Source organism: Syngnathoides biaculeatus, chromosome 18 (assembly GCF_019802595.1).
Source record: "Syngnathoides biaculeatus isolate LvHL_M chromosome 18, ASM1980259v1, whole genome shotgun sequence".
Classification (NCBI taxonomy): domain Eukaryota; kingdom Metazoa; phylum Chordata; class Actinopteri; order Syngnathiformes; family Syngnathidae; genus Syngnathoides; species Syngnathoides biaculeatus.
Window position 1 is genome coordinate 1,003,977 of NC_084657.1, and position 23,087 is coordinate 1,027,063.

The window sequence follows — 23,087 nt, forward strand, 5'->3', positions numbered from 1 at the left end:
CACAATGGTTCACGGGAATGCAGGTGTGGTCGGCCGGGAGGCAGGGCGCGCCCTGAACTGGTCGCCGGGCAATCGTAGGGCACATGCAGACAAAAAAAAAAAAAAAAAGTCGGACTCACAATCGTAGGCCGACTGGGCAATTGAGAGTCCCCAATTGTGTTGGTGTTGTTGTTTTTGGGATGGGTCACTGATGGTGTAGTGCTACGCACGCCTACCTCAGGTGCGGGTAGCGTGGGATCGATTCCCGCTCACTCGAGGTGCCCGGAGAAAACCCACGCAGGCACGAGGAGAACGTGCAAACTCCGCACAGGCGTAGCAGCCGTGATCGAACCCGGGTCCTCGGAACTGTGCGGCCAACGCCTTACCGCTGCTCCACCGTGCCACCCGTTCCATTGCAATATGAATGAATAGAAAAGAAAAAAAAAAAAAAGGTCATCGTCATTTAAAGTGTTGTGTTTGGTGAATCGTTGGTCCCAGTCCAATCGTCATGTACGGAATATGGTTGGCGTTTTGATATTTAGTAGACATTTGCTTACGTTTAGAGGACCTAGAAAATCAACATCCCGTCAGTTTGATCAAAATGTTCAATAATGGCCTCGTACATTATGCTCCAATCCAATTCTAGGGAGTCATCATCACGTACATGAGCTAGACAGCAGCGACACTGCGTATTCTTCCAAGTATGTGGAAGTCATTGTAGTTCGTTACTATCTTTATTAGGCTGTGTTGCCTGAAGCCATCGCGTTACGCTGCACTGCAAATGTTGATATGAAAACATTGTTTCTGGGACGTGACGGTAATACAACTCTCCGATTTGTATCCCGGCTTGACTGAGGGACCATCAAGTTATCTATTAATCAAGTTAAAAGCAAGAACAGCCTGATTTGAATCTTTTATTACCACACGTGACTCCATTGTGATGTTCTGTACTTTATAGTCGTCGATGGTGCAAAACGTAACATTGGGCACTTCCGTATGCACCAAAATATGGAACAGCATCCCCAAAGACATTTCATCCTTTGTGCAGGAAAGAAGACTTTCTTAAAGTTGCCAACGCATACGGGATGCCATTTTGGAGAGCTGTGGGCACGCGTGAGCTGCGTCTTCCAATATCTGGCCTCCGACTTCAACTTTGAGGCCAAATGACAAAGCCTTCTCGAGCGCGATATGGCGCTTTGTGGCTCTGAAACTGACGTGATGTCTACATATTTCATGCGAGGCTACATGTAGAGGATGTGTGTGTGTGTGTATATATATATATATATATATATCCTTTTTTTTTTTTTTACAGTGTATTTTCCTCTTGAGTCCCGGTAGCAACTGGAAAAAGCACTCTCAGAGACTGAAGTTCGGACTAATTGTTTTACTAAGAGGTGTCACAGCTTCGAGCAATCCGTCCGGTCGCCGGCAAAAAAAAGAAGTCCCCTCTCCGGTTCTTAAATCCTTCCGGACGGTTCCCCCTCCCCTGTCCGGCCGAGCCGCTTTCATCTTTCACATCACCTGTGCCGCATCCTTCCCCCTTCCTGGCACCAAGATGTCTGTGGGCCTTCCGTACTTGGTTGTGATAAACAATAATGGATGCAGATTTGGAACCAGATAACCCCCAAGTCGCCGCTGTCCAACCTTCTTGGCGACACCAAAAATAAAGGTGGCTGTCGTCTGCATAGAACTGAAAGGTCCACGCTGGCGGATGAACTCGCGAGGGGAAGCGTGGCGATTTTGAAGAGGAAGGGTCCTGTGTCAGAGCCCTGGAGCCCACCCTGTTTGACCAAAAAGCGGCCCTCGCTCGAGAACAGGCTTTTTGACAACGGGTGCGACTGAGTGACTTTGAAAGTTAGAGTTGGGTGGACGATTACATTCATGTTCATTGGATTACTTTGCAACTTACTCCTGAAAGCATTTGTTTTAAAGTGCCACTGTCATGAAATGCATGATTTTTAGTATGTTATTAATGAAAAAAAAAAAAAAAAAAACGGCAGCTGACATGGACCCGTGCGTTTTTCGTTTTTTTTTTTTTTTCCACCGCAAAAGATGATTTTGACGTATGTGGCTTTTTGTAACTCCCGCCATGAAAATCCTCTCGAGGGATTTATTTTTGAGAAGAAGCAGGAAATGGGAGGGCCGCCCTCAAGTGGACTCATTTGTTTCCATTAGTTCAACCTCCGGGAAGGTAGCTCGTTGTTCCTTCGTGTTAGCCAAAATGCTGGCTCGTTGCATTGCCGGACATTGCTTGAACACTCGGGAGGATGGATTTACCCTTCAGAAGTTTGCAAGAGACCCGCTTCGTCGTGAAAAACGGATTGCACGGATGCAGAGGGCGAGAGCTTCGTGGGTTCCAAATGACAGGTAGCTGTCTCTCATATAGATCCGCGTACGTATGACAGGGGTGCTAAATGTGTCGACGTGCGCGTCGGACGGCTTCCGCATCGGGCTCGCCCGCGAAGGCTGCCGCGTCGTGCCTCGCGGACGAGCACGGCTTCGGCCAGGCTGTCTCATGCATACTCTCTGCCGCCGCTGCAGAATATGTGAGCCAGCCTGGCCGAAGCCGTGCTCTTCCGCGAGGCACGACGCGGCAGCCTCCGCTGGTCCCGGGTTAGCTCACGCTCACAGCTTCACCCGGGGTGGCTCGACGCCGAAGATGAGCCACCCCGGCTGAAGCTGTGAGCGTGAGCTAACCCGGGACCAGCGGAGGCTGCCGCGTCGTGCCTCGCGGACGAGCACGGCTTCGGCCAGGCTGTCTCATGCATACTCTCTGCCGCCGCTGCAGAATATGTGAGCCAGCCTGGCCGAAGCCGTGCTCTTCCGCGAGGCACGACGCGGCAGCCTCCGCTGGTCCCGGGTTAGCTCACGCTCACAGCTTCAGCCGGGGTGGCTCATCTTCGGCGTCGAGCCGGGCCGCTTTACGGTGTCGAGATGGCTCGCGGCTCAGTACGCTACACGCTGTCATACTGTCGGGGAGTCTGTTGTTAGTTAGAAGTGATCCGTATATAATCTAAAAAAATGGCTCAGAAGGATAGGATAATATTGCCCCGGACACTTGACAGGATCGTGCGTGAGACTTTCTCTTGTTCGAAAAGAGCTTCCGTGTGGGTCTCCCGCAGCGTGTTTTCAATGGCGTCACGGACAGTAAATGCAGTCAATATGGGCGACCGCTTGGATGTCGAATGAGACCTCCGCAACTTTGCTCTGCGCTCAGAATTATTATTTCGTGGGGACATTCAAGTGAATAATGTTATTGTCTGTATTTTTCATTTCACCATCTCTTTTAGAAATGTTTATGGGGATGACACTTGACCTTTGAGGAATTTTATGGATCCACATGAGCCCAAATTGTGGTCCAAAAGAAGCTGTTGATTTCAAACCTTTGCTGCATCGCAATCAGCCGTGTGAGCTGAGATTGCTTCGCTGCCACCCTTGTCTTGCTTCTCTTCGCCGAGGCAGAAATAATTGATGTGAAATACTGTATTAAATGTGGGGGGAAGAAGTTGGCGCAACATCTTGTTGTATTTGTTCAATTCTTGAGGATTTCAAGAGTGCAAACACACTCGACTGGATAAATCATGCTTCTCGTGTAACACAGTGGGGAAAATGAAAACGCTGCACAGTTGCTATGGAGCCCTCTGTTGCTAGGCAATAGCTTTATTTTCAGAGGGTTATTTTTCTCTCTTTTTTTTTTTTTTTTTTTTTTTATAAGAGACGGCGGCGTGGTGTTTTCTTTGCTGTCCAGCAATTGTATTTATTTTGTTGTCAGTAGACTTTACCGCAAACAAAAACGTGTACAAAGAGACTTTTCTCATTTTGAAATCTAAAAAAATCTTAAAAAAAAAAAAAAAAAAAAGTCCTACTCAGCGAATGTTCAAATGAGCATTTGCATAAAATGTGAGCCCGGTGACAGGCAGGAAAGCATTCGATGAATCCCGTCCATCCGAGATCCCTATCCTCACAAGGCTCACGGGAGAGCTGCAGCCTATCCCAGCTCGCTTCGGGCAAAAGCCAGAGTACGCTCTGAATTGGCCGCCGGTCGGATGTGAACGACGTCACCGAGCGGGAATCGAGCCCGCGCCCGCGGCAAAGTCGTGCATGCGTACCACGACACCGTCGACCATTGATGGTTACGTTTACCATTTGCAGGCAGACGCCTCTCCCCTTAAAATTCCGCTAATCTCTTTGCTGACGGCAATTGCTCCATATTTAGATTTGAATGTCGCCAAATCAAAAAAGTTCGCTTGAGATGCGCTGTGAGCCTTTCATTCTGGCCAGAATCTCAGTTTGCATGTGACTCCGCGTCATCTTTCATCAAGTACCCATGAAAAAGCAGGAAATAAAATAAGAATGAGAATGAGAAGAATATCACGTGTGGGGGATCATAAAGCGTAAGCATTTTTTTTGTTTTTTTTTTTGGTAAACTCATTGCTCTTTGATAGTGGAAATTGTTTAATCCAAAGCAAAATAAACGCTAACAGTTGGTCGCTTTGATTCTGCGCGCTTTTTGGCGTCTTGTTTCGCGACGTCTGCGGGAACGTTGGCCGCGCGATGAAGGATTCACACAAACCTCCTCTCAAACGTTCGCTGGCAGACGAGCGCTCGACTCCCTCGACGGCTCCGCAATTACCCGAATGGCAGACTTAGCGTGTTACGCGAGGCTTGAATCAACATTGTTAACCCCCTGCCGCCTTGGCGTGTCCACTAAAGTCTGCTGCGTTCCAATCAGATTCCATTCCCGCATCTGCCACTTTATTGACGCTTTGGATCCGGCAATGGATCACACTTGGAAAGATCAGGTACAGTCCAAATCGGATGACGAGCGACAGTTGCGCTTATTGCAGCATATTCCGACTGTCCTCGGAGCGAAAGTACTCGCATTCCATTTTGTATTGAGAGCGAATTTGATCTTGGCCATGTGGCTTTCAATTGATCCCTTGCGGTTATGGCAATTGTGGTGATGACAATATCAAGGTAACAGACGAAGCAAACATCATTGGTCCCTAATCAAAGTGATTGATGAAGCAAATGTAAATCGATTTCGGCAAGCACCTTGGGAAATCCTCTTTGATGAAGTCTCCAAGCAACATTGTCATCCTACCGGCATTTCCATTTACTCTTCGCTTTCTTTGCAGCCAACATTTGTTTGAGGCTGTTTTGCCTCGGAAAGAAATCTGTCATGATTTAATATCAATCACCTCAGCAAAGATAGTGACAGCGAGGGAACGTATCGTGTGACATGATGGGAGTCCCGACCTCAAGGAGACGAGCTGTGAGTCATTGGCAACAGATACGCACAAATATGCAGCACTCGCGCAGAGTATTGGAGTTCCGTTTCCACAAGGTCAAAAGCTCAAGTACATTTCCTCAGCACGGGGTAGCTTTTTCCGTTAAAGTGCACGACTTGGCTCGAAGGGTTTGAGATCCCTTCCGTAAAGGTTCTGACAGCGCTTTGCCGGAATCCCGGCCCATTCCTCCCGACGGAACTGCTGGGCTCGGGTCAGCTTTGTCGGTTGCCTTGCTCGCGCACTCCTTTTCAGATCTGCCGCTGAAGTTCGCACGGGATTCTCCGAGTCGTCGTCCGTTTGGGAGACCCAATGGCGCTTTCTGGCTGTTGCCTTAATAGCTCCCTGTAATGTTTATTTCTTCGGGGTCCTGCCCGTTTTATGAAGGGCTCCACTTCTTGATTCGGTAAAACAGACACACACCATGATGCTGCCGCCTCCATGCTTCACAGTTGGGACGGTGTTCTCGGGTCTACAAGCTACAAGCTACTTTTCCGTCCAGATGTAACATCGGTCCTTATGGCCAGACGGCTCCACTTTGGTTTCATCACAGGACATGTCTCCAGAAGTTAATAAATTGCCTTTATTTTTTGGAAACTGTAATCTGGATTTTTGTTCAAATAATTTCATTTCTTTTGGGGTAACGGCTTCATTCTCAGTGAGTGGCCATGTGGAGCTTGACAATTCTTTCTCTGATTTGTCTTGATTTTTTTTTTGTTTGAAGTGTGGCCTTGAACACATCCCCAGGTATGCATGAATTAGCTCCCCTGTTGTCAGTTAACCAATGAGGATCTTACAAAAGCATGACCTCATCGTCTGGCCTTCCCCGTCTTCTTTCAAGACACGATGCCGTTTGCGATCTTCAAGAAACTACAAATCTCCAAGAAATCCCCCCTCTCATTTTGGTGGCATTTAATCAAATGAAATAATTTTGCTGATCCTGACTGACCTGAAACTGGAGTGGTTTAAGTCCGATTTGACTTTGGACAGTGAGACAAAAGGGAAATGTGTTTTTTCCACAGTGGATGCAAACTTGCGGCTTCAATTGTGTGTGTGTGTGTGCGTGTGTGTGTGTATTCTATGGTTCCATTTGAATTTGTGTGAGCTGACTGCAATCGCTACAGGCTAAAATGATATATTTTTTTTCCTTCTTTATAATATATGGCATTTGGCTAGTTGCGTGGACTGATTGTCTGCCTTTGCATCTGAAAGAAGTCAACATTTCCTCACGATAGCAGCTATTTACTAAAACAGTACTTTGGGTCCGTATTTGATGACGTTCAGAATAAGGCAATGTGCGGGCCACAAGCAAAGCTCCAGCCGATTTCTTTTGAAAAAGCTGTCGTAACAAAGCGAGGCTCGGTTTCACTAAACGGCGCTTTTCAAACTATGCGGAGAGCGACACTTTTCTTTCCCGCTTCCTCTTCACCTAGCGAACGAATGTACTTTGACATCCCCGGGGAAAGCGGTTCCAGTTTGCTTTGTCAAAGTGCAATGGAAAACGGCCCGACTTTCCCCTTCCAGTTTTGCAAAGGGATGGGTCAGAGAACGCGACTGTGCTTCAGGGCATTTCGAAATGGGAGGACAGGGATCGCTGGAGAAAAGAGGGTTATAAGGACGCGAGACAACACGTCTTGTGTGGTTACCGGAGCATTTTACAACTTGCGCTAATTCAAGTTAAAATGAGGGCTCCCATTAACGCATCTTGGGACAAAGTTTTTTCATATTCTGACATCACTCGAAGCCTGTGTTGTAGACTGTTTGCATTTTGCTCATATGAACAGATTTTTTTTTCCTTTTTTTCAGGTTACACAGCAGCTCGTTACTTTGTTGTTGTTCCATGTTCTGAATGTCAGCACCGATTCCTCGTGTGTTTTTCCACATTTGGCCAATAAGGCCGATTCTGATTCTTCTCACTCAGTGCCTCAGTGCCACCCGTCCATCAGAAGAGCAGGTTTCAGGCTCTGAAGCTGGTCGGGGGCCACCTCGCATTTAGGGTAGAAGGTTGCGGCGACCTCCTTTTCAGACAAGTTAACCACTTCAGCCTCCGCTTTGAACTGATTTCCTTTTTTTGGAGTTGAGGGGGTTCTTTTTTTTTTTTTTAAACCAATGCGCACAGTTTCTAGCATTGAATAGAAACTTTTGGCCTTTCACCGCCTCGTGAAATAGTCGGGGAAAACGGGTTTTCCCCATATCGATGCTGATTTCTCATAAAAGACAGCTCCGGTTGATCGCTGGCCTTTCATTGGAGGCTCACTTTGAATGGATCCTTCTTGTAAAGCAAGTATGTCTGAATATTTAAGACGGGCTTAAGTGTTTTTTCGCACATGGAAGCAACTTGCCGTGCATACGTGTTTACGAGATGTACCGCACTCTCGTGTGAATGAGGCAGTTTGTTCTGGCTGTTGCTTTTACATGGATTTTCTAGCGTACGTTTTAGCATGGGTGACCGCGCCTTTTCACGGTTGTTTCGTGAGCAACGGCGTCGCATTTTTCTCTCTCAGCAAAAACAACTGATTTCTTTTGTCACTGTCACAACAGATCACAAGTACACAAGAGTAACCTTTGAATTAGCGCATCGTGTGTCATTACCATGCATGTTTTTATGTAGCTGCATTAAATGGAACAGTGCATGTCAACACCTCATTTTTATTTAGCTAAAACTATAGAATATGTTTATGAGCCATATGGAAAAAAAATGATTAGTATTGCTCAATTAAGAGCAGAAATAATGAAGGATAAATGCACACGAGAGACGGAGACGATAAGGTAGATTATTTTATTGCTCCATCAACTAGGTTGAAATATGCCAACTTTGCAATGCACATTTGATTTATTTTGTATCTTTTTTTTTTTTCAGTGATGTATTTCTCCTTTGTTTGGTCAGGTGCTCCCGTCATTGTCGGGATGAGCATCAACATTGCAAGCATCGATTCCATCTCTGAAGTAAACATGGTGAGTCTCACAATGTGCCAACGGGGACATTTATGAAACATTTCAAAAGGACTCGAGTTGGACAAGTGTCAAATTGACATTTTTAACGAGATGACACTTTGTAGTCCACACTGTATCGTGTGAGTATGAAGTCAAAAGTATATCGGGAAGTATTTAAAGTGGCGATGCAAACACTGCACATCACCCATGCTGTATTAATGAGCACGCTGAGATAGCAACGGGTCAGCTTATGTGGATACTTTTAACGACCGAAGGGGAATCTGGAGTACAGTCTATAAAGTATAAATGATGCCTCGGACCCACCAAACCATCGGTTTTCCTCAGCCACGACTACTACTTCTGCCGTTTCTTCTTGAAGAACCGCATACGAGGTGTGTCAGAAACATTCCAGGAGATTGAGCGCAAGTTATTTGTTGCTTTTTAAACGACAAATTACAACATTGCTCGTTGGTTGCGGGCCAGACAATCGAGCAGCACGTCCGCAAAGAGATGCTGCCTGCACCGTTCGCTCCGTTCAGTGACCGACAACAGCCGACCGACTATTGTTGACGCTGCTTCGCCATGACAACGCGGCTGCTCGCAACGCCCCGAGCGTCTGACGGTTCCCGGGCGAGACAAACATCTCCCTGCTCGGCTGACTTTTTTTTTCTTCACTCTTTCCCAAACTCGAGGGACTCATCGAGAAGAATGAAATGTCCGCGATGCAGAAAATAATCTTTCAGGGGCGCGCGGAGGCGTGGCCGAAAAGTCTGCGATTGCATCGGAGGGGAAAAAGTCGTAGTTTGGACGAAGAAAGCGGCCACAAAAAGCCTCTTTTCTCCCTTTGCAGGACTACACCATCACAATGTATTTCCAGCAGAGTTGGCGAGATAAGCGTTTGGCCTATGGTGAGCTGAACCTCAACTTGACTCTGGATAACCGGGTGGCAGACCAGCTTTGGCTCCCAGACACCTACTTCCTTAATGACAAGAAGTCCTTTCTTCATGGAGTGACGGTTAAAAACCGGATGATCCGACTGCACCCCGACGGCACCGTCTTGTACGGGCTGAGGTAAAAAGCACTGTGATCGTCACGTCTCCCACAGGGTACGCAAAATACATGCTGTGCTGTAGGTCGCCGATTGTTCTTCAAAGAGCTATAACAGCAGTCGGCAACCCGCGGCTCCGGAGCCTCATGCGGCTCTTTCATCCTTATAATGCGGCTCTGATTGGCTTGGGAAAATAAATTACTAAAAAAAAAATTTTTGTACTTAATTGAAGTGCGTTTTATTTGTGTTAGTTTTTATATTATTTTAGTTCTAAATTTGAAGATTGTGATCTTGAAATATTAAAATATTAATTAAATTATTTGATATTATTTTTTCGTCGCTCAAAATAGACGTCACACTGCGGAAGCGGGTATACCCGCTGAAACGTCGTCTATTTTGAGCGACTTTCAAGCCCGGCAAAGCCAATGGAGAAACATGCTGCGGTAAAGTAGTAGAAGTTTTTTTTTTTTCTTCTTCATTTTAGATGTGCGGCTCCCAGTGTTTTCTTTTCCGTGGAAACCGGGTTCAAATGGCTCTTTCGGTGTCAAAGGTTGCCGACCGCTGAGCTATAACGTTAACTTTTTGAGGGAGGAACTATGTTTAAAAAAAAAAAATGCTCATTTCCCATCGACACAGCGAGCAAAGCATTCATTTAACAATACTGTACGGCTGTTCTTCTGGCTGTAGCTTGCGTCTTAATATAGTTTGTTTTTGGGCGTGTGTACGGCATAAGCGGAAATGTCATGTCATGTCATGTCATGACGTGATCCAAGCCGCTTCTTCTCACAAGGGTCGCGGGAAAGCCGGAGCCTATCCCAGCTAGCTTTGGGCGATAGGCAGACGAGATCCTGAACTGGTCGCCAGTCGGTCGCAGGGCAGATAACAATGAAGGCAAAACCAGCTGCAAACTGTTGAACCCAGTCATACAACAGTAAAAGTGGACTGAACATTTTGGAGGAATGATTATTATCGTTTCAGTGCAGAGCTGCTCCTCCGAGGGGAACAATCAGCAACTGAATTATTTATCTTCAACGTTATATGTCGCTCAAATAGCAGAACGTTCAGAACTTGGGAAGATAATGGACTGCGTAGAAGGAGAATAAGTCAAGAAAGGCTTAAAAATTCAAAATGTCCAGAATGAAAGCAGTAAAAATCCATAGACGAACATACTGTATAAAAGATCCCTTTGAAAATGTGAAATCAAATACTCTCCTGTCTGAGGTTGCTTGTCTATTTATTAAAAAAAAAAAAAAATTCAAAATCCGAGTTAATTCAGGTGCTTTTCTTCAGAAGTAACTCTTTAAAGTAAAGTGGTGCACAGGAGTGGATGTAGCTGGAAATATGTTCTGTTCAATGAAAAAAATGGCAGTGACAAAGTTTAGATGGCACGAAGGGATGAATTATTAACGTGACAATCAATCAGTGCTCAGGCTCCCTGAATGACTGAATTTGTTCTGACAAAGCAGGAGCTGAAATAGGAAAATGTTTGGGCTACTTTCCTTTCACGACGCTTTAGAAGGCTATAAATGCAGCAGCACAGTAGAAATGCAATGTCCAGCAGCATGCGTCAAAGGAAAACAAAAATGTGGGTAAATACATCATTTGCTAAAGTTTCTTTCGGCTTGTCCCTTTAGCGTGTCGTCTCTGATATATGTTTGGCGCAATTTTTACGCCGGATGCCCTTCCTGACGCAACCCTTCGCAGGGAGTGGAGGCCCCCTTGGGATACGAACCCACAACCCCTGGTTTACCAAACAAGTGCTGTGCATAATTTCCTGATGTGGGTATATATGGTTCGGGTTAGTTATTTAGGTTTTTTTTTTTTTTTTAGCCAATTAAAGACTTTTTACAGTGTTTTGATTTCAGCATCTGAAGAAAATGGAAGCGGATTCCTGAATCCCATCACTTAAAAATAGTAGCAGTCAATCTTGAAATATCTTTCACAATTGACGTTCATTTGGAAATACTTGCAAAGTCAAATCTGACCCGAGCTAAAATAATTGCGGTGGGGAAACGGTGCATGCTCCTAACAGATCGGAACCGGGCGTACCGTACGTTAGCCGGCGGGATTTACGGCAGAGCCGTCATCCACTCCATTTACTGTATATATCCCTTTGAATTTGCTCATTCATCCATGTCAGTGCATTCTTAGGGCATTGATTTGGACTGTCCTCTCTTTCTAGAATATGTAAGCCTTAAGGTAAAAGTAGATGGATTACTTCTGAAATTGCAAACAATTCTGCCCAACGAGGACTGTGGAAAAGGTTATCAGTTTCACAACCAGAGTCTGTTTCGGTCTGCACAACAATACCCAAGCAAAGGCCAAACCCGAAAAGTTTCACATACACTTGACAATTACTAATAAATGTTAACTGAATTAGTTTATTATTATTATTATTACTATAAGAGATTAGCCTATGAATGGCTTTGAATCTTGTCAGACGGGACAGTTTTACAATCAGAACAGGAGGACTCGGCTAAAGGGTTGTACTTTGCCAAGTTCCAACAGAGGATCCAACCACGGTGACAGAATCAGCTATTAGGAGGAATAACGGAACAGAAAGGGTGAACAAATTCGATTGCAGCCATCAGCTGCTCTTTAATAATGTCCAGGCCCTTCTCGAACCTGACAAAGGGAAAGCCAAGTCATCACTGAGCAAGGGTGGATGCAAAAAGCCCAAAAGCTGTGCTTACTTGATTAGCTGCTCCTTTGTCATGAGTCTGTCTAGTTCCAGAAGGAAAAGGAGCTAGATGGATGTGGAAGAACAAGAGTGAGGTACGCAATGTCATTTAGGGAACTTTACAAGGGTTTTGAACCGACACGGCATTCCACTCTGCTTCAAACAACCAGTACAACCCTCAGACAAAGGCTGATACAATCCAAAAACCAGACACTCTGACCCCCAAAACCCATCTGGTGTTTCTCTTGGTATGCTGTCCAGCGTGTGGGCAGCGTTTTCGGTTTCTTCACTCTGGTGACCCGCTTTAACAAAAAAACGAAAAAAAAAAAAAACAAAAAAAAAAACCCCACCCTAATCATCGTATTCCAGCTCAGAAAAAAAGAATCGCAAATACACTTGAACTTCTTTCTGTTTGGACTTGGCCTTGGAGGATAAAGACTTGTGTTTTCGGCTAGAGATGTCCAAATGAAATTTCTGCATGAAGTGATGACGCCTCCTCAGATGAGAAACCAACCAGAATGGTCCAGTAGCCAGAGAATCCTTCGTGCCGTACGTAAGTCGATCATATCGTTAACCGTGTAATGTAAGACTTGCAAATCTCGCCTTTATGCCAGTGCAATTACGGTTTTATTCCGTGCCTAAAATGAAGCGAGCACAAAATGGAACAGGAACCTGACAAAACGGCACCAAAACCCATCACGTCCTAACATTAACATTAACATTCCCGGCCGGCTCCGGCACTCAGGCCACGCGGGGTTCCGTTGGAGCCGTAAAAGTGCCATCATGGGCTGAGAAAATTGGATGTGGGCCAGAAGGAAATGGGATTAGCTGCACTCGCGCAGAAACGGGAATCTTGTTGATGGGGATTCTGGCGTGAGCGCATCCTCTGAACATCTGCAGAGGGGCTTGTTTGCTATTATCGCTCTGCCTTACTAGTTACAAAACACATTGCATCAAGACCTTGGATCTGTCCTCAGGACAATATTTCCCACCAGGACAAAACCATTTAGGAGGAGTCCATTATAAACAAGCAAATAAACTCAACATCAAATAGTACAATTTTATTACTGCGATGAAAATACTAAACTTGGACTTATTTGATCTTGAGGACACGTACATCTATTCCCTTTTTATTTTCACATATTGTTATTTAGGTAGCCACTTAGATGGTGACAGAAAAACAACATGACTGCCCCTTACTTTTGTTTGATTCACAAATGGGGAGCAATTCCAGTCCCCCGAAAAACATGAATGCCAGATCCGATTTTTCAGATCATTGAATCACAATGAATCAAAGCATAACATACCGCTTACTCTACTCTGAAAAACGATGCAACTGCTGCCAAGCCACATTTACTCAAGTATAAAAAATATATATATATATATTTCACTGTGATGAGGACTTGTTTATGGCCGATGGCATTTTGACTTTGTTTCTGTGCACGTGCACGCGGCACCGTTGGACGCAGTCGGCACGGCGTCCAAGAGCTAAACGGATATTTGACGCAGTGTGGCATACGATGAGAGCTACCTGGCTAGCCAGCCAATCGGGATTTACAGCATCGGCAGCGCAAAAGCAACCGGGGTTCTGCCTTTGGCAGCTGTGGGGGTGAGCGATCCCGGTTAAAGTATGCCATTTTTGAACGGAAAAAAAAACCCCCAACAATTGGACTGGAGAAGCGGCTAAACGCGGCGGCGTACTCCGACTCTGTTTCCGATTTAAATTTTCATATGTCAACTTGGATTTTTCATTTGTCTGACGGTGACACGTTTACTAGCGTATTGAATTCCGGTAGGAGCAGTTCATGTCACTAGTACAACCGGCACGGGTGCAATGGTACTGAGCGTCCTGTTGTATTTTCCAAATTGAAAGACAATTGAGGCATTTTGTTTGTTTGTTTGTTTGTTTGTTTTTTACTTTCATTGAAGTTCTTTTGAGGTGACTACACATTTCCTGCTATTGTCTCCGTGAGCTGCGTCGGTGTCAGAAGTGTTGCTCATGCACCTGGCACGGTCCTCCTCGTCCGGCGTCGACCTCCAGACCGGAAACCCATGGAATTGATGAATGCAAATACTCTCTCACTTGTCCGCGTGTTGATTTGAAAGCGTTGAGAAGGCTTTCGTCAAAACGCGTTGGCAATGCACACCAGCCTCACGAGCTCCACAAACGCATGTTCGACTCCTCAGTTCCCAAAGTGCTGCCATCTATCTCGAGCGAGTCCCAGCGTGGTTGACCCACATCGACGGACCTCTCCAAATTCCAAACCCTCAGCAGTCGACGGCATCTGCATGTGCCTACCTGGTGTTGTCTCTTCCCTGACTTCTTATCTGTCACTTTTAAGCACAGCTGTCGTCATTGTGGATCTCGAGCGAGTCCCAGCGTGGTTGACCCACATCGACGGACCTCTCCAAATTCCAAACCCTCAGCAGTCGACGGCATCTGCATGTGCCTACCTGGTGTTGTCTCTTCCCTGACTTCTTATCTGTCACTTTTAAGCACAGCTGTCGTCATTGTGGATCTCGAGCGACTGTGCTGTCGTCATTGTGGATCTCGAGCGAGTCCCAGCTTGGTTGACCCACATCGACGGACCTCTCCAAATTCCAAACCCTCAGCAGTCGACGGCATCTGCATGTGCCTACCTGGTGTTGTCTCTTCCCTGACTTCTTATCTGTCACTTTTAAGCACAGCTGTCGTCATTGTGGATCTCGAGCGACTGTGCTGTCGTCATTGTGGATCTCGAGCGAGTCCCAGCTTGGTTGACCCACATCGACGGACCTCTCCAAATTCCAAACCCTCAGCAGTCGACGGCATCTGCATGTGCCTACCTGGTGTTGTCTCTTCCCTGACTTCTTATCTGTCACTTTTAAGCACAGCTGTCGTCATTGTGGATCTCGAGCGACTGTGCTGTCGTCATTGTGGATCTCGAGCGAGTCCCAGCTTGGTTGACCCACATCGACGGACCTCTCCAAATTCCAAACCCTCAGCAGTCGACGGCATCTGCATGTGCCTACCTGGTGTTGTCTCTTCCCTGACTTCTTATCTGTCACTTTTAAGCACAGCTGTCGTCATTGTGGGTTTTCGTTGGCAATGCCGAAAGGGTAAAGAATTTTTCTCTGTCCATTAGTCCAAGCTGCTGCCGGGCTTTCTCTACTTGCTACCAGGAGTAGTTTCCTTAAAGAGCAGAATATCGTTTTGCTCACTAAAATTTCTGCTTTTCTTTATTAAATCGTAATAGTTGACGTGTTTTGTACGACTTTGGTATACGTTTGTGTTGAGCTGGGTGCTCTGTGGCTTTGTCACACTCGGGTTCCAACCTTTGTCATTGGCAAGCAAGCGCGCCGATAAATGTAATTAGGTCTGATGCTAGCTCCTCTCGCAGCGTATTAGCAGTGTGTCGCCCCGCTGGACGTAGTCAGCGGAGGAGTGCGGCGAAGGCAGCGGGGAGGTGTAGCAGAGCACAGTGGGAACAAATGCGGTCTGAGCGGCAGAATGCTTGTGCAGCAGAACGCAGCTCAATGTCATTGTGAAGAACAGATATGGCACACACGTCGTTTACGAGGCTTCTCCTGCTGCCCCCCCCAACGGCAGTCGTCAATGTTGCGCTGCATCGATCTCAAACTGCAAGGACGTGTTCGTGGCTAAGGCGTGGACGTACGGGACTGCTTGGTTAAAGGTCCTACAAACAAAAGTCTTCTCATTTTGTCACAGAGAAAAGTGTCCTTAGCAGTCCTTTTAGATGTTGTTCATTCCAAATTAAATTTCAATATTCAAGTCAGTATTCTTCATTCCTAGCAAGAGCCTGAAGGTTTTATGCGAACGCAAACTACAATTTCCAACTGTTTATAATTCCATCCATCTCGGCTCGTGCTTGGGAGATGACAGTCAAGGAAGTAAGTATTTGAACAGCCTGCTATATTGCAAGTTCTCCCACTTAAAGATCCTGGGGGGGGTCTGAAATTTTCATCGTAGGTGCATGTCCACTGTGAGTGAGATAATCCAAAAAGAAAAATCCAACAATTGTATTTGTGTGATACAGCTGCAAATAAGTATTTGAACGCCTGAGAAAAAAAAACAAAAAAAAGTCACCTTTGTTTGCAATGACAGAGGTCAACCGTTTCCTGTAGTTGTTCACCAGGTTTGCACACACTGCAGGAGGGATTTTAGCCCACTCCTCCCTCCACACAGATCTTCTCCAGATCAGACAGGTTTCTGGGCTGTTGCTGAGGAAACACGGGAGTTTCAGCTCCCTCCAAACATTTTCCATTGGGTTTAGGTCTGGAGACTAGGCTAGGCCACGCCAGAACCTTGATATGGGTCTTACAGAGCCACTCCTTGGTTTCCCTGGCTGCGTTCTTCGAGTCATTGTCATGTTGAAAGACCCAGCCACGACCCATCTGCAATGCTCCGACCGAGGGAAAGAGGTTGTTCCCCAAAATCTCACAATACACGGCCGCGGTCATCCTCTCCCTAATAACAGTGCAGTCGTCCTGTCCCGTGTGCAGAAAAGCATCCCCAAAGCACGATGCACCCGGTGGTGGCATGCTTCACTGTCGGGATGGTGTTCTTGGGATGGAACTCATCATTCGTCTTCCTCCAAACACGGTTAGGGGAATTATGACCCAAAAAGTTCCATTTTGGTCTCATCTGACCCCAAAAGCGTCCCCCATGACTCCTCTGGATCATCCAAATGGCAAACTTAAGAGGAGGCCTTGACATGTGCTGGTTTAAGCAGGGGAACCTTCCGTGCCGTGCATGATTTCAAACCGTGACGTCTGAGTGTATTACCGACAGTCACCTCGGAAACGGTGGTCCCAGCTCTTCTCAGGTCATTGACCAACTCCTGTCGTGCACTCTTGGGCTGATATTCCCTCACCTTTGAGACCCCACGAGGTGATTATTTTGCATGGGGCTCCACTCCGATTGAGATGGACCGTCATGTTTAGCTTCCTCAATTTTCTAATGATTGCTCCAACAGTGGACCTCCCCCCCCCCCCCCCCCCCCCACCAAGCTAGTTGGGAATTTCTCCGTAGCCCTTTCCATCCATGTGGAGTTGTACGATTTTGTCTCTGGTGTCTTTGGACAGCTCTTTGGTCTCGGCCGTGTTCCGAGTTTTGAGTCTTACGGATTGGATGGGGTGGACGGGTGTCTTTTCTTTGCAGCTAAAGACCTCACACAGGTGCATCTGAGCCGGGATAATACATGTAGTGGAGTTGGACTTTTAAAGGCGGACGAACAGGTCTTTGAGGGTCAGAATTCTAGCTGGTAGGCAGGTGTTCAAATACTTATTTGCAGCTGTATCACACAAATAAATCATTTAAAAAAAAAGTCATACATTGTGATTTGTGGATTTTTCTTTTTCGATGATCTCTCTCAGAGTGGCCATGCACCTACGATGAAATTTTCAGGCCCCTCCATGATTTCCAAGTGGGAGAACTTGCAATATAGCAAAGTGTTCAAGTACTCATTTTCTTCACTGACTATATGCACGTGTTACATTTGGAGGGGGGCACTGACCTCCTCCGTTTTTTTTTTTTTTTTTACTTTTGATCTCATTTTTAAAGAAACCCAGTACGCATTTTCTTTGTGTTCTTTTCCTCCAGAATAACGACCACTGCTGCTTGTATGATGGACTTGAGGAGATATCCTCTTGATGAGCAGAACTGCACCTTGGAAATTGAAAGCTGTAAGTAAATGCCAACATAGCTTTCACCAAGATCTTCAGAAACAAACACGATAGATATTATCACCTTCAAATTATGAATCATGACATGGTATCTCAGTTCTTTTGGTTGCTCCGACGACTACATATCTGCAGGCGACTAGTCTGGAGTTTGTGCCCATACGCTCACCACATGTACTAAAGTACTTTTCACTTGTGACGACCTTTGTCACAAGCAAGCGGCGCTGGGCTGTATCAAAACGCAGGACTCCGAGACGAGGACATGATGTTAAGCGTGCTTTTATTCCAAACTGAGGCCATATGCCAAGAAGCAGTGCAAAATAGGCAAAGGCACAAAAGTGCTAGGCTACAGGCAGGATCCCAAAAAATCAGAAGCAAGGTCCAATGACTATGAGGCAACACTTGACATGTGAACAAAACGTAACAAGACTATGCGGGGACAGATGTGCTGTGACAAGTGAATGCTCTACGCAAAGCCTGCGACTTACGCGCAGTAGAGGAGTTTCCCAAAATGCAGTAAAGCAAAGGCAAAATACTGGCAAATGCCGACGACACATTCACAACTTAAATGCCAGGTCTAATTTAGCAGCTGCGTGACAGACGTCAGAGATGGTACGCCCGGGGCAGTGGCTTGGCCATATCCCTGACAAACTTTTGGTGAAAACGAAAAAGAAAAAACGAGCAAGTGGTCGATTATTTCAGTGACGTCAGTGTTTCATTGTAAGAATCGAAATTGTGTCGGGTCGCTGATTTCCAGCTTTCCACTCACCGCCGACATCATTGGCGACATCCGCGCAATCTAATGAGAGACAATCCAAGGGTTAGAGTCGATGCAAAATTGTGCTAAGCAGTGATTGGCACTGCATTTTGAGTGAGTGAGTGAGTGAGTGAGTGAGTCTGTCACCAGCATCATGCGGCAAAGGGTTCGGACCCAGATGCAGAACTCCGAGGCAGGGACATCATTTTCAAGGGTAGCTTAATTCTGGCAGAGGTCATACACAGGTGAGCACTCCCAAGAAGGCAGACGCACAAAAAAAAAAAACCATGAGTCCAAAGTCGACAAATCCTGAAGCGAGGGGCCGATAACTACGAGGCAACCCTGAACCGTGAACCAAACGAGACTCGGCTATGGTGTCACGGGGGAGGTACGCTACCAAGACGCTTGCGTTCTCACACACAATGACGCCGACCTCTCGACCGCAACAAAGTGGCGAGTGACAACGCGACACGCAAGGCTTTTGATATGTATTTACTCTCAACTTTGACAGTTTTGTGCATCATGCAATATGAATATTGAATTGGATTGGATCGGATCAAATTCCAGTTGCTTCTTTTGAGTTGCGTGCATTCCGGTGGCTCATTTGAGAAGGTTCATCGTCTAGGCTGCCGTTGGAATGAAAATTCATATTGTGTGATCATTTCCATTCATCCATCCAACTTATCACTCTGCTTGCTCAATACGCTGCACATTTGCGGTCCTACTTGTTGAGTGTTTAGCCTTGGCATGTGTAAAATGTGTCGATATGCCATGAATTCAAACATTGCAGGAATATGTGGATCTTTGATTCATGCTTATTGGATTTTCGGTGCACCCTTATCACTTGGATTGGTTAGGCACCTTCCGTCCGGAGGGCGATTCAATGCTGATGACTTCTGCCCCCTCGGTGAATTCCTGGACGTGTGGGCGGTAGAAGGGAGGCGTTGGAGTAAAATGGGCTGCGCTCGCTGGGAAACTGCGCTGCAGCGAAGGCATATTGGCCCGTTGACATAGATCTACAACTGCCATCACTTTCCATTACGCTGCCACGTGGCAGTGTGCAGGATAGCCAAGTGACACATGCTGATGAATATTCATGCCGGGCGCGAGGCAGGCAGGGATGTCGCGCAAATCGGGGCAAACAGAGCTGAGCGTGGGATTCGGGCCGGCGATTTGAAAACCAAAGTCTTTCCGGTCTCCAGGAGCTGATTTGGGGGAAAACCACAAACCTAAAACCGTCCGTCCCTTTTCTGAGGCGCTCATCCTCACGAGGCTCGCGGGAGCGCTGGAGCCGATCCCAGCTATCGTCGGGCAGGAAGTTGGCTATGCCCTGAACTGGTCGCCATCCAAACGCGTGGCACATAGAGACAGACTAGAATTGCACTCACGATCGCATCCATCCATCCATCCATTTTCGAAGCCACTTATCCTCACGTGTTTCGCAGGAGGGCTGGAACCAATCTCAGCTGTCATCGGGCACTGTGCACCCTGAACTGGTCGCCAACCAATCTCGGGGTACATACAGACAGGCAATCACACCTAGTCGCCAATGAATGCACATTTTTTTTGGGCGATACGGAAGGAAAGCAGAGAAAAGCCTGGAGAAAACACGCAAACTCCACACAGGCAGGGCCGGGATTCGTACCCTGATCCTGAGAACTGTGAGGCCCAACACTCTTAACCAGTTCCAGGAACGTTCCGCCTCAAAACCCACGACCATTTGTTATGACTCTGATTCGGCGCGTTGCTCGTTTCACCAAGACAATAAAGAGCGAGTGGAAATATTGTGCACGAATTGGAGACTCGAAATTGTCCCTGGGTGTGATTGCGAGTGTGACTGTCGTCTGCCTCCGTGTGCCCTGCGATTGGCTGGCAAGCGGCTCAGGGTGTGCCCGATGACAGCGGTCCCGCAAAACTCGTGAGGATGAGCGGATCTGAGAAATGGATGGATTGCTTTTTGACAGATTTTGTGGGAAAGCGAGGCAATTGCACGCATATTGCCCCCACGGAAGGCAATCTGTGCTGCGGCACAGTTCACCCTCCAATTCATTGGCCGAACGCTCGGAATTAAAAGTGCTGCATTTGTAGCAGCCACAAAGGCGTAGCGCGTGTGCTCGCTCGCGATCACAGCTGCCCAACTGACGTTGACTTCCCATGCGGTGAATTTCGATCAAGGCACAGCTATCCGAGCCACGCGAGGTGCAAGAAGAGTTTTGTAAGCAGCGGTGACTGGCAGCAAAACTGTGTGGGTGGTAGCCAGATCCAGAATGTCTGTTCTCATTCCCTATCAGACATGTTTGCTCAAGAGTTTGGGTTCGCGTGGGAGTAGCGAGTGTGTGTCACGGAGTCATCGTGCCGCACATTTTTCAAAAGTCAAGAGAGCTCCTCGGACGGGAAGGGCTTTCCAGCAGATTGCGTGCGTCATTCATCGCGTCCCGTTTCATGGTTATTTCTTGACCGGATGTCTTTTTCTTTGCCGTGTTCTTGGCGGGCCGCGAGACAGACGGATACACCACCGACGACATCGTGTTCTTCTGGCAAGGCGGCGACAGCGCCGTGACCGGCGTGGACAAATTGGAGTTGCCTCAATTCTCCATTGTGGACATCCAGTTGGTCTCCAAGGAAGTACGCTTTACGACAGGTAAGTAAGCCAAAAACAAAGTTTCCAGAATGAACACGGTCAAAAGTAATACGAATGGGATCAAAAGTGATGAAGTGCAGTTTAGTCGACGGAGAGCCTTTGGAGCCTAAAAGCTGCCGACGAGGTGTGAACGTAGCCCCACTTGAACGCGCCACGGAGACTTTGAAAGCAAAGCCGAGGCGCGCGATAACGTGTCGGCCACGTCTACAGCCGCTACGTTGCTACGGTCGCTCCCTTCAATGTTATTTTTTATTTTATTTTTTTTTCTTTGTACAATCAGTTGAAAGTTCAAAAAAGGGTGTTCAAGCAGAAATACGGCTAATTCCACGCTGCTCCAGCTGCCTGAGGTTCCTCGCTCTGCTTCTTTGCTTCTTTTTTCTCTACTCTCTTGTTAGCAAACAAGGGGGGGGGGGGGGATTTTGATTTCTGTATGGTTTTCATTGGTAAAAGAACAACTCCAATGATGCGCAATAACAAGGATTTTAGGGACTTTGTGATGTCGTTGGGATTTTTGGGCGTTCCGTGATACTGATTATATTACAAGTAGCTGAAAGGCATGTCGTTACCGCCAAAGGAGTCACAAGCAAAGATGAGATGTCGGGCTCATGTTTGAGTTGAGCGAATGAACTTTTACGGCCAGAATCCATCTTGGATGTACTCGCTCGGGTACGTCAGGTGTGACGCGATGCTTTCCCGAGGAGAGAAAGTCAATCTGACTACCGATGGAGAATAGCGTTGGATTAAACAATATTGACAGTCAACTTTTGAGTGTGCAAACGAAAAACAAGTCCAGACGGCTGAAGGGGAAAGCGCCTGCCGGTTAGATGATGTTGCTTTTTGCGTCAGCATTTTACGCACCTGCTTGTTTCAATCGAACCGTAAGAAACCTCGCGGCGCAACTATTTGCCATTTCTCAGCAAAATAGCCACTAAAATGACGGACTAGGAACTCCGCATTTTGTCCTTTTGTGCGCAGCCGTGCACTGCAATCACCTTTTGAAATGGCCTTTCCGTAATGTTTAGAGGACAGAGCGAGCGAGCCGGCCAGAAGGAAACAGCAGGCGGCTTTCCGTGACAAGTCTCAGAGGGAAATGCTGGAGCGGCCTGCCGAGAAAGGCGCTTGCGGAAAAATCTGCCGTGTTTGCGACCTTTAATTGGAATTGAACTGGTCCCTGGAAGGCTTTGGGGAAATGAAGTGCTCCGTCGGAACAAACGGAGAAACGTGCAGGGGAGCCGTTTGTCCGTTTGTGCAGAGTTTGGCCCGCTTGGCGCTTTCCCCTTTTGGAATTTTCACTCTTCCCCGACCGATCGTATCCACGCCTTGTTTCTGCTTACAGGTTCTTATCCAAGGCTTTCGCTGAGTTTCAGGATTAAGAGGAACATTGGATATTTCATCTTACAGACGTATATGCCCTCCATCTTGATCACCATTTTGTCCTGGGTCTCCTTCTGGATCAATTATGATGCGTCTGCAGCGCGGGTAGCCCTGGGTAAGAATTACATGCGTGTATACATGAATTCTTTGCTGTCTTTGTTGCGGTGGTAGTTGTAGCAGTGGTAATAGAGCATGCGCGTATTTACAGAGATAATACTGATACTTGTATTATTGACTGTATTTTCTCATTTTAATCCTCAACTTTTATGAAAGAAGCTATCTTTTTGGTTGAATTCCATTTTTTTGAGAATAATATTTTAGTTCCGTGTTATCAGTTCATTCTTTGGACTTATCGTTTTCATTGTTCCTTTCCCCAATAAGGGTATGTGGGGGGGGGGAGGGGGGTGGGTGGGAATGTTCAAAATATTTTTTCTCGAGGGGTCATGTCAGGAAGGGCACCCGGCGTATAACTGTGCCAAACAAATATGGCGATCCCTAAGAAGATATGTGTGTCAATTTCAAAATTCAGTTTTATGTAGCGAGTGAAGGAAACATCTACTCAACTCATTAGCTACCGGAACTGTAGACAGCCTTGAATCCAGATGAGCAAAATTTGGTGTAAGCTGATTTTTGTTTATGCGTGTGTGTGCGTGTGCCCGTGTGTGTGTGTGTGTGTGTGTGTGTGTGTGTGCGTGCGCGCGCGC

The 23,087-nt window shown here is 46.7% G+C and overlaps 1 protein-coding gene across 10 annotated transcripts in view; it reads left to right on the forward strand.

Moving 5' to 3' along the window:
- Positions 1 to 23,087, forward strand: part of gabrb4 (gamma-aminobutyric acid type A receptor subunit beta4) — a 62,660-nt gene that overhangs the window by 37,556 nt on the left and 2,017 nt on the right. For 6 of the 10 annotated variants that reach the window (XM_061803254.1, XM_061803253.1, XM_061803250.1 and 3 more), the window contains 5 exons: positions 8,155 to 8,222; positions 9,052 to 9,272; positions 17,532 to 17,614; positions 20,872 to 21,009; positions 22,346 to 22,498. In XM_061803254.1, the coding sequence (XP_061659238.1) occupies positions 8,175 to 8,222; positions 9,052 to 9,272; positions 17,532 to 17,614; positions 20,872 to 21,009; positions 22,346 to 22,498 (643 nt within the window). In that variant the 5' untranslated portion in view covers positions 8,155 to 8,174. Of the gene's footprint in view, positions 1 to 4,765; positions 4,782 to 8,127; positions 8,223 to 9,051; positions 9,273 to 17,531; positions 17,615 to 20,871; positions 21,010 to 22,345; positions 22,499 to 23,087 lie in introns of those variants that run through there. The other 4 variants (XM_061803252.1, XM_061803249.1, XM_061803247.1 and 1 more) reach the window with 2 other exon arrangements.